Genomic DNA, 12,293 nt, shown 5'->3' on the forward strand with positions numbered 1-12,293 from the left:
TTCCTCCCAAAGCATGGTGCCTTCTCATTTAGTTCTCCTGCTCTGTATGGATGTGTTACTTTCCAGCTTCAGGTTATCTTAATTTTGTCTGAATCACATGAAAAGCCTTTCTCCATTAACTCTGGAAATCACACAAGCAGAACTATTGATGCTATGACAGTGTCCTCTGTGTAGCTCACAATTAATGAAGTTCAGCTCCCTCAGTACAGTCATCCAGCAAAAAATGATGCAGACTGAGGCAGCCAGCTCTGCAAAGGAAGATCACACTTTCGATATGAAGTGCTCTGTAATCAGTGTGTTTATCACTTCTGTTTACATTTATAGAATTTGAGTTTGTACGAAGTCTGGGTAGGAAAATGTTTGAAGGCACAAGTACTACATTTCATCCTACTACATCTACAATAAGAAACATCATTTTCTAAGGCACGTTTTTCTCGTCTAATCAGGTCACCACGCTTAGTATTGACGTTAGCAAGATAAGTTAAACTATTACAGTTTCTATAGATATATATATGCTGCAACCTGAGATAGAAGCAAAGAGTAGAATACAGTGCATAAAGGGTACATATGGTATTTGAATGTGTTAACAACAGACAACAAAGCCTTTTCTGAAACACGACAAGTCTTAACTTTTTGTGCTTTTAAAAAGAATTACTAGGAAATAGAACAAAGCATCAGAGTTGCTTGCAAAAACCGTTCTCCTCCTAAAACATAAGAGACAATCAGGGGATAAAGGCAAGGGAGGGAGGGGAAGATGAACATGACAGGATGATACAAGGTATTCTAGTAAAGGACATGACATGGAAACAGATACCTTGGGCTCTGGTGGAAAGTGCAATTGCATTTTTGGCAATGCAAGTTCCACCTACCACAGGCTGCTGATGCCTGGAAAAGGGAAGGCAGTGTTGAAAAGGTTTTGTTTGGAGCTCATTTGCTGCAACAGGCAAGGACTGTGCTGGTTTGCTTCAAGAGAGGATGGGGAAACCACCACCCCCAGAGCTGGGAAAGGCCACAGAGCCATCACCCAGGATTAGCCAGAAATAAGTAGTTTAAATAAATAAATAAATAAATAAAAAAGGCAGAGAATTTCCTTACATCCTCATTGTCACTGTCCAGACTGCCCTTCTTCTTTTTCTTCTTCTTCTCATCCTCTTTCTTTTTCTTGTCTTTTTCTGGAATGACGTCATCAAGAAAACTTAAGTCATGCTGGGAGAAGAGGTAGTCCATGGCTTTTCTGACTGCTACAAGTGCCAAGATCTGAAAAGGCAGAGAGAGAATTCTCACTCACACACATTTTAGTTTTGATTGGAAACACTCTGTGCATTACCTGTTCATGCTACTTCTTAATCCCAAACACTTGAATTCTGGTTGTAGAAGAACATATAGAGAGCAAGGTCATTAAGATATTCCAGTTGTTCAGCTTGAAAACCTAACAGCTGGAACTGAGTCAGGCCTCAAGCAGCAACATTTCACATCAGATTAAACAGAAGCAACATACAGAAACAGTAATGTAATCACTTACTGCTCTTGTAAAGACAAAAGTCATCTTTAACCTCTTGCAGACAAAGATATCAGGTCAAATAATGAACTAGAGAGGCCCCAGATGAGTATTTTAATCTATTTTGGGGATTCTATTACACATGCATGTTCACAAGGGCAACCTGAGTATTTTTCTTTGCTTTTTTTCTCTCACCATTTCTCCAGGTATAACAATACTTCAAAAATCAGGCAATGACCTAGGTGTGCCCTCAGATTTTACAGTATAACATTTGTTAAGATTATGTCTGCAAGAAACTGAAGGAAGGGCTTTTTTCTGAGTAAAACAGCACTGGGGGGGAAATAAGAGACATGTCTGAAATGGGTGTCTACATCCATCTGAAATTTAGCATCAGCAACAGATGCATACCAAGATTAAAGGCTGCACTGATTTTTAAGACAGTTTGCTCCAAGCGATGAAGAGCAATGGCAGAAATTATTCCTCAAAATGGATCTCAAACTTTGACTTCCATAATTTAAGTAGGATTACAGAAGTGAAAAATTACTCGGGGATTGGAAAGATGTCATGCAAACAGCCATGATTATTTCACTGTAAATTGCTTCTTTATTATAAGTACTTTCCCTACAAATAAGCAGGGGGCTGGCTGTTGGTGTTGGCTTCACAGTCAGACTGGAAGCTAGTTGTCTTGCTGTTCACAAGTGTAAAAACAGAGGTTCTATCATTAGATCCAGTGACATCTGTCAGTGCACCTTCACTGAGTTTGTGTCATTACAACAAAATTCAGCAAACTTAAAGGTTCTCTTATGGACAAAGAGTTAAGTCTTCAGATCTTGAGTTCAGCATTCAGTGGTACAACACAGCCATGAGAATGCAGTGGAACAGCATGCCATTAGGAACTCCTTTAATATCTTTATCTATTAGCATGTGTCCTAGCAAAAGTATTTGTAGGTTTTGCTTTTTTTCACTTGAATCAGCTTTTCTCATTTCACTAAGATCAGAGAATAAATGCCCTTGTTTTGTTTTCTGCTTTCCTTCATTTTGCTTTCTTTAATAAGCACTGCAGTTTCGTAACTGCACCCACAACTGAGATTTTACACATTAGTAAACCTGAAACCAGGGGAGATTGGGCCCACATGTAGCAAGGGAATGTCATACAGCGTTGACTTTACAGCATTCTGACCCATTTCCAAGAAAGACAGTCTCTGGGCATGCAGCTATGGTCACATTGGATCCATTTGTCTGTAAGATTACATTGCTCCCAGTTGCATTAGCTGAGCCACAGGAGGGGCATGGAGGCAGAGAAGGGTCTGTTCTGTGCTCCCATATTAGCGACATAAACCACTCCAGTGATCACTGGATCAGTGTAAATGGCTGCAAGTTTTGGAACTTGGTCTAGTTTGGAAGCCTCATGCCAAGTGTATGTGCAAATTCCCCTTACCACTTGTTTATTTCTTATTTGGCATGTGCACCTAACTGTGTCTCTAGGAATAGTAATAATCTAATTGCACAGACAGCTGTTTCACTGTTCCCTTCCTTGATGTAGAAACACCGTATCAGACTGACTGCACAGTGTGTATTTATGACATAATTGTGTGATGAATTATTTATAATTCAGCATCCCAAAAATGTTTTTAACATGACTCTGACATGCATCATTAGAAAGACAACATGCATCCTACGGATATTCTTAGCAATCTCAGATGTGAAACGTGAATCAACATCCTTGCCTTTTTACTCAAGTTCCAAGTATAAGAGAATCCCTTTCTCACTCTTGATTGTGCAAATCCTTCCCTCCACTTGGCATTTCTCTGAGCAGTGAAATCAGCCCTACCACTTCATTTCTGTTTGTCAATTTGTGTTACTGAAAAGTAAGGGAGACATTTTCTGTACATCAATTAGTGCTGACTGAAAAAGGAAAACTATGAACTCATTCATTCATGCAGTTCAAGGAGAAAACACAGCAAATCTAACCTTGGCAGCCAGGAGCGATCAAAACTAACTACACCTTTCTGGCAAAAAATTAACTTTCAAGGCTTGCTTTCCCCTCCAGAGGATTTATGTAAAGGCAGCCACAGCACTTGAGAGAATGTGGGGAACATTCACCCTGGGTAATCTTACATCAGCACAATGAATGGAGACTGGAGTTCTAAAATAGGGCTTTTACAGTGAGAGGATTTGATTTGCCTGTTTGTGGGAGCGTATGCCCATGCGTGGAAGGCCCAGGCTACAGAACAGAGAAGTGGCTGGAAAAGGCAAAGGAGAAGGTCACCTACCATGACAGGGAATATGATAGCGGCCACAGTTGACTTGAGAATCCAGAGAAGGGCTAAGCAAACCACCTGCAGAAATGTGAACAGATGGACCCTACGCAGTGGGACATGACGCAGATAGATAAAATCAGGCTGGTGCTTTAGAGGCATCAAGAGCAGCTTCAAACGATCCATGAACTGTATGGAAAATGGAAAAGCAACATACATATAAATGAAATGCAGGGTAAACAACCAAGGGAGACAATTGCATAATTAAACTATGAAGTGAGACCTTGAATCAACTTGCTTTCCTCTCATAAAGGAAGCACAGCAGAGAATGCAGCATGGTTCCCCTATCTTGACTAACTACTGCTTAATGCAGTGGGCAAAATATTTTAACTCAGTTATCTGAAATTAAGCTCCCACACCTACATTTGGCACCTACACAGATACAGGAATCAAGCATTTCTCAAAGCAAGGCCTTGAGGTGCCATTATTTTACTCCATGCAATCTGAAGATTAATATTTAAACCAAACAACGTAGGTGTCTGTGGAAACAACTCTGCTGGATTCAGAACAACTAGGCTGAACTGCTGCTGGAGACACAGGAAATTTTCTGTTGAAGAAAGCAGTTTATTACCCATGAGACAGAAAAAAGATGAATGTCCTGACTATGGTCAGCATCAGTGCTTGGGCTACTTCTGCTAGCTTCCCTGTTCTTGCCAGGGAGTGCTATAAAGACATCTGGCATTTAAAAGTAGTGCCTTTGTCAAATTAACTGCAAGCAGAGGTCAGCAGAGGTGAGGGCAGACATGATGTTAACAGAGAATAGAATGCACCTAACTGAAGAGCAAGGAAGATGGGCAGCTTTTCAGACAGTCTCTTGCCCATGCTGGACTGGGTGGACTTGGAGTTAAACCAAAATGGAGAGTTCTCACTGAGTGAAAAACATCCTTGATGGGAGAAAATAAATAAGTGCACAGTTCTGTGACCACCTGTGCCAGAAAGCAGGGGAAATCCCCTCCAGGAGAACCAGCCCAAGGGTGAATATTACAATCCCCCCGCTGTCTCTTGCCAGAACTTGGGCTTCTTGCCCACTTCTGAGACCACATTTATCTCAAACCAGTAAATAAAAGCCTGGGCCATTTTAAAGAATACCCAAATAAACTCTCATGGTGCTCACAGAACACAGAGTCTTTCCCCATTAGAGCACAACTAAGCACTAAAAAGAAAGGCTACAATTAATAGGGTGCCAGGAAGCAACAAAAACACTTACAGCTTCCTAGCACCAATTAAAGATAGTGCACTGTGAGAAAGGCTCCTTACGTAATATTTCCTCAGTGGCAAAGAAAGGGGGCTTGGCTTCCCTTCCACAGCAAACAGCAATGTTCCCACTTGTTAACACTGCAGAATAATGCCACCATCATAAATCATGTTCTCTTGTTTTTCTTCAGTCTGTAACAGATGTCCCAGCAGAGGACCCAAACTATCCCAGAAGTGAGCCTAGAGCCTTTGTAAGCACATGTCCTCTGTGTCAGTATGCTGGGGATGAAGAAGGATCCTGGGTCTTCACATAGGCCCCCCTTATTGCTTGTGGTGCCAAGACTTGGCTGCTCTCCTGCTGAACAAATTTCTTTCCTTTAGTGTCATTCTCAAGAACAGCCAGTGTGTGGCAATATTTGTAAACAGTTGCTGCCCTGCCTGGGTTTCTTTGGAAACAGAAATAAGGTGGTGGAGAAGAGGAAGGCCAGAAAGTCCTAAGAGAAGCCTTGTAGTAATTAATGATTACCATCTTCTGGGCAGGGTCCTGCAGGGAGTCTGCTCACAGCTGCCAGAGCAGCCCTGGGCACTGTGGAAACTTACCTGCACACCATTGAGGGATGCAACACCCATGTACAGGAAGACACCATAGAGTACAGGCATAGGAATGAACTGTGGGGAAAAAGAGCAGGAGAAACCAAGTTAATCGCCTCCATATGTGACACAACGTTAGTGCTCAGGGAGGCATAATCCCTGACTCATGACAGATCTGAATTGTACTTTTGAATGGGTAATGTACAGTAATAGACATGTTATCTTTCTGCTGTATTTTGAGAGTTGAATGAACATCTGGATAGCAGGGCAGAGGCTGAGTGAGCCCCATTCTCTCCCATTTCAGTGCAAGTTGGAAGTCTCCCCAAGAAACAAAGGAAACAAAGACAGACAGTGCCAGTTAGCAATCAGATTTACGAAGAGGTTGGATAAAATGTATTCCAGTAAACTCCAAACCACTTTTCACCTCACAGTTTCTAATGAGACTGGAAGCAGAAGGTAGAGAGGAAGAAAAGGCATCGCGGATCCTAATACACATCCAACTTAATGCACAATGGAAATATTTCCAGAAGGGCTGATCCCTTGAGTCCCAGATGAGCAATTATAGACATGCAAAGTAAATCTCTAACTGCTCAGTCTTTAACTCACGCTAATCTGCTACAATTACTAAATAACGGGTAACTAGTTACATTCGTCACTTCTAGAAAGTGGTTTTTCAAACAATTTCTGCTCTCTCAAGTGAGCTTTGTTGACCTCTCTCACTGCTCACATGCAGGTGGAGACAGCTTCCTTTGGAAATAAAGAAGGCTCAAAGGATGTGCAGGGGTGCAGCCCCATCCTCAGGTGCCTTTCAAGGTTTAATGCAAGAGCAGCCATCGCTAAATCCACCTTCCTGACTTTAAACTTCCCCTCCTGTGCCACAGGACCAGCCTAGCTACATCAGCCGATGTCTGCACTAATCCAGGCGGCTGCAGAGGAGAAACACTTTGCCTACAGCAGAATCTCGCACATGGTAACAACATACATGCCTCCCCCCAAAATACATCTGATCCTCCAACCCAAAGCACAGAGCCTTCCGCAAAGACAAAACCAAACGCACAGTGGCTAAAAAAGAGAGAGTGCTCTTTTTGCTGAACAACAAAATTGTGTGCAATGAGTGTGGCATGTGAATGGAAATAATTGGGCACAAATCAAACACAAGATCTGAATAAAGGCTATTGTGCCATTTATTTCAACCCAAAAAGAGCAGAAAGGGCTCTGCGGCTGTATGCTTAGGGCAAGGGAAGCCTTCTTGCAGTGACCGGCAGCTGCCACAGAACGGCAGACGCAGCACAACCAAAGTCTTCCTGCTCAGAGTGTCACCTGGACTAACATAACAGGAATGTTTGTTTTCCAACCTGTGTGTGTAACTCATTAAAGTGGCAAATAACCTCTGTTTATTGAATTCTCCACTACATCATTAATCGTTTACTAGGTAATAAACACAGCACCATGCAAATTTCTGTGGAGGCCTTGATCCTGAATGCATGCATTTCACTTAACCAAAGTCACCAGGGCTATGTGTACAATGTCCACAGAGATCAAAGCATCACTGTCTGTGTTCCTTCCTTGCTACCCATCTCCTGCAAACTCCTTGACTTCTTTATCTTACTTATTGCTGTTCTATTTGTCTCTCCTGGGGAGGGACGAGGAGTCAGTGTGGGGTTCACAGCGCTATAAGTACCCAAGGGATTCAACGTCCTCACTGGATCTGACAGATTACATAAGATGGCATCTCCTCCAGCAAGTCAAGCAGGTGGCTTTATGGGTTTGGCTTTCTAGTTCACTTACCTTGCTTTCTCTTCTCCCACTCTTTCTCCTTCTCTTTTTCAAAAAGAAAGAGAAAAATGTCTAAATATTATTTCACCATTCCATTATAATTAATCCTGTAAATCATTCAATCATGAAGTGAAACTTCAGCACATTATCCTGCAGAGTAGCAAGCAGTGCTTTCATTTTGGAAGATTATGTTTTGGCAAAGCATTCACTGGCTATGGGGTTGCTGGCATGAGCACTCGGAACAAACCTGCTGCTAGCCAACAGAATTAAGAATGTATTTGTAGGAAAGTGCCTGTCATTCTCCTAGCAGGGTAGAGGATGTTTTGGATGAGACCTGCCATAACTGAGCTGAAAGATGAGTGACATTCAAAAACAGCACAAACACAACACCCACAAAAAACAAGGATGGGATTATTCTGCGAATTCTCTGTTTTATTGAATTTGGGAGCAATAGCGTTCAATGTGCTGCTGGCGTGAGAAGACTCAAATGTTCTGCAATACGCTCTGCAAAGCGGTTCTTTGTAGCAGGAGACCCTACTGCTGGAGTTCATTGAAGGTCCTGAAACACTGCCAGCTAATTGTTACTGGCACGTGGGCAAGGAGCATGCCAGTCTATCCTCAGAGATCCTCCTGTGAGGATCTTACCCACATGCATTCTTTGGAGAAGCTCAGAAGAACAATGAGGGAAGCAAGAGCAGGGGAAATAATGGAGCCTGCACAATAGAGGAAGAGAGATCTTGCAAGGAAAGGTCACATGAACTAACAGTGTGCCTGCACTCGGCACCACTTAAACCATCCCAGGAACAGACAGTTATCCTGCACAAAGAAGAGATAGCACGTTTTCTAGTTTCATCCTATGACTTGATGCACCATAGATGCACTTCTTTGTGGTTCTGTGCCAATAAATCTCAGCTCTTGGAAAATAACTGCCTATCTGGATTAAATGGTACGTGAGCAGCACAAGTGTCCAAAGACTTTGATAAAATCACATGAAGAAAAGATCAGGAAATTAAGAAACCACATCTTATTGCACTGCTTCCTACAGAAACATGTTTTCTGTACTGCTGAGCTGGGCATTGCTTCTGAGCAAGAAGAAGAGTGCTATTTTAGGAGGATACAGCCTAAAAGAATGGAAATTTGTTGTGCTGGCTCTTCTTGAAAGCAAGGCAAGCTGCAGGAGCCTCACGCTGCTGAGGTGCATGCCTTGGCAGCCCTAACAGGTAGGGCAAAGTTCCTGCTCCACAAAGGCAGTGGCAACAGTCCCAAAGATTTCTGGCCAGAACTTTACCTGTGGAGTAATACTATCTGCTGTGGGCTATGCTCATTGCCATTTGTTCTGCATATTCCCTCTCATCAAAGTTACTTCCTTTCAATGGGCACACACGTGCCCCCCATAAGTAAGTACAAGACAAGGATTTTCATCATCCACATGTAGAAGATGCTGAAAATCTGGTTCTGACAACTCATACTACAGGACTTATTTTCTCCTCTAGGAACAGCTAGACTTCAGGGTGAATGAGAAAGTGAGAGGTATCTGCAGGCTGCTCCAAAAGTAGGAACTTCAGCCCAGTCCTTCCCTCTGACACACAGTGTAGAAGCAGACTTAATTCTGTACTTGACAGCTTCTTCTGGAGCTATAAAGCAAAACTGTTTTAGGCTGCTGGAGGCCTCCCGGGAGTAAATGTGTCCTGAAAGAACGTGCTGCATAGTTGTACTCCTGCACCTCACAGCAGCTCAGCACACAGAGCTCTATGCAAAGGGACAAAGCCAGTACATAAACGCCTTGGTTTGCACGCGTGTGTATGTTTTACCATGTGCACAAACATGCACATGCAAATGTACTTTTCTGGATTACATATTCATCTGTTAATCTGTCTTTCACACAGCAATTCTCCTTCACTGCCAACCATCCTTCCACGATGTCATCAGTAGGGTCTCAAAGTTCACCTGCAATATGCTTTCCATACAACACAACCACAGCAGGAGAATAACATCATTAAAGAAAGCTTTACCATGCACATACATACAGAAAAGAAATCCTAAATTAAAAATAAAATCACAGCCCTCAAAAGCAACAGCCCTGAACCTTGGTACTACCTATTTATCTATAGCACACCACAAAGACATCATTTTTTTCCTTCCAAAAATGCTCATCGTTGCATTTCATTTGCATTTCATTTTGTATTTTCATCAATGCAAAATTGCATCAGTGATTCTCTCTGCTTTTCCATACTTCAGCAATGAGCTTTTTCAGAAGCACAGCAATGGTGTGACAGTTGTGGTCCTGTTCTCTTGCTTGCACACTTGTGTTAGCAGAAAGAAGCAGAAAAGGTTATATGCTTACCTTCAAGATAGGAGCCATGAAGACAGACACGCCAGTCAGAATGAAAACAATGACTCCAGTGACTCTCTGCTCCCTGAAAGAAAAGTACCAGGTTAGCAGTATGGTTTCAGCTTTAATTCCACTTTTAGTCCCATCTAAGAGCATTCAAAACCTATGTAAAGTCTGGCAACTCATTTTTCGCAGCCACATTTTCCAAGCTGACTGACAATAACAAGCCAACACCTTCAGACAGGCATCTTTATCATGACCAAGGCTCATACAGATCTTTTTTCAAACACCAGATCAGTTTTTGTATGTTTGCTTGTTTCCCTAGCTCCACTGTTTGTGGATCAGCAGAGTACTGCTACCAAGTAATGAGGAATGCGTTTAAATGTTAAACATTAGAAACTGTTAACCAGCAAACCAGATTCTCTGCATGGCAGCTTTCACAACATGCAAATAGGTAATAAATCATTAGCTCTCCACTCTTAAATTAGCAGCGTATTTCAAAGCTTGGTCACAGTATTCCAACAGTTAGATAAATGCTGTTTCTCACCGTACTGTACACTGCACTGCACACCAGGTACAAAGGGAGTTCACAATCCCCTGGTCCAGGACTTCATGGGGTGCTGGACATTTGACTTAAGAGGCACCCACAACTGCTCCCTGCATCTGAAAATGCTTTTGCAAATAGTATTTCTGAGTACTTAAAGTTAGGCCATTAAGTTTCTATTATTTGCCTAACTAAGTGATTTCCAGGAGTGCTGCTGCTCCTGTTGAAAGCACTTCAGGCTACTTAATTAAGGCAACCAAATACAGAACAAATGGTTTGATTTAATAGAATAGATTGCTTTAGCCACAACAAGTTTAGGTCTTTTACCACTATGTTTGCTAGGAAACGCCTGCCTAGTTTCCATGGATAAAGAAATGTGAAGTAAATACATCTTCTTTCTCAAACACTGGAAAACTTTATCTGATCTGGCTAAATAAACTTTAGAAAATGAAGAGCTGCACTGCTGAATCTCATAGTCTGGTTGGGAAATACAAAGAAGGATGTAAGAGATTCTTCATGAAAACTCTGCAGTGCCCCGATGGCAGCAGACCGTGCATGTAAAGCCTTGTGTAGTTAGAGGTGACTTCAAGGTGCATGCCCAAAGTAGACAAAAATTCTCTCAACTCTGAAATTAAGTTCCCCTTTCTTCCTCCCTCCACTTGCCCTCACCCTGTACACAAACACACACATGGTAGAATGGTTTTCTTCCTTTTCAAGAAAGAGTATCTGCAGAAGGACTATGCCAGATAAGCTTCAAACTGGACATATCTTCTGAGGACAGGAAAAAGAAAAGCTGTAAGGAAGCACAGCTGATCTGAAGATTTACTGCAAAGCTAAGAGCTATTCCCCCTTGAACCTCTATACATGTTTTGTTCAAAGCACGACCATTTATAGTACAAACTGATCTCTGCAGGCAAACAAGGTAATAAAGGCCTATTTGGTTTGACATACCTCACCCCCAAAAACTTGGGTTGTTCTCCGGGGGCTGAAGTTTCAGTCTCCATCTTCAAGCTGTCAATATGAGCAATGGAGATCACAGTAGCAGCAACATACCAGGGCAGACCCATAAAGGAGCATATAATCATCAGAATGGCCACCCAGAACAAATCCAGATGATATCCAGCACCTTTCTGTGAAGGGAGACAGACAACCTTAGCTCTAATTATTCTAAATGCAGAAGGAATAGTCAAGGTTCTGACACGGGGCAGAGGCACACCAACCAAACAGCATTTCCTTCAACTGTATCTTTCATGAACTGCTTGGCTGTTCTAATTGACAGAAGTTTTCACAAGCAATTAGCAGAGTGGGTCACACTGCTACATAAAGGATGAACTACTGCCTCAGCAAGGGAGGCACGTATATGATACTTTTCTGGCAAAATATAACAGGGTTAAGCAGTAAGTATAAGAGAGCAGCAGACTCGCAAAAGACCAAACACTGTGCAGGTTGGGTTGGTGCAAGACAAGCCCTGCAGCCAGACAAGTAGCTCAGTACAGTGGTACTCCTTACACAGCAGACTATGAGTTAAACATGACTGTAGAGAGGTTGTGTTCGCTGAGAAGTATTAGGTGAGCTACATGTCTTATCTTGTAAACAGTATAAGCAAACTCTCAAAATATACATATATCTTGATTACAAAGTGCTTACAGTATCCTGAAGGAATTCTGTATTGCCTCTAAAATAAAAACACACACACACAAAAATGGAACTGCACTATATATGCTATGTTTACAATTTAAATTTTCCCAGATTTTTTTTTTACATGAAGTGACAAAGTGATGAGAAACCAAACACCCGACACTGCTCCAACTCCCTGCTGACTCCACAGTGTGTGTAAAACCAGCACAGCTCTTCAGAGCAGGAGACAGCTACAGCAACAAGACAGTTTGGACAGGGCAAGAATGCAGGAAGGTGGTCTGTAAACAAGTGAGCAGTTTGCATGGTGTGAGCTGTTACCCTGCGGATCCGCTCCAGGCACAGGACTTCTTTTGACATGGTGGAAAGCCAGAATTTTCACCAACTGTGCATTCATATGAGTCT

General features: G+C 42.2%; 1 protein-coding gene across 3 annotated transcripts in view; it reads right to left on the bottom strand.

Annotated features, from left to right (window-relative positions):
* Positions 1-12,293, bottom strand: part of SLC4A4 (solute carrier family 4 member 4) — a 179,200-nt gene that overhangs the window by 11,818 nt on the left and 155,089 nt on the right. For all 3 annotated transcript variants that reach the window (XM_072336289.1, XM_072336288.1, XM_072336290.1), the window contains 5 exons: positions 11,205-11,383; positions 9,722-9,794; positions 5,611-5,679; positions 3,772-3,945; positions 1,096-1,257 (listed from right to left, as the gene is read on the bottom strand). In XM_072336289.1, the coding sequence (XP_072192390.1) occupies positions 1,096-1,257; positions 3,772-3,945; positions 5,611-5,679; positions 9,722-9,794; positions 11,205-11,383 (657 nt within the window). The remainder of the gene's footprint in view (positions 1-1,095; positions 1,258-3,771; positions 3,946-5,610; positions 5,680-9,721; positions 9,795-11,204; positions 11,384-12,293) is intronic.

Source organism: Excalfactoria chinensis, chromosome 4 (assembly GCF_039878825.1).
Source record: "Excalfactoria chinensis isolate bCotChi1 chromosome 4, bCotChi1.hap2, whole genome shotgun sequence".
Taxonomy (NCBI): Eukaryota; Metazoa; Chordata; class Aves; order Galliformes; family Phasianidae; genus Excalfactoria; species Excalfactoria chinensis.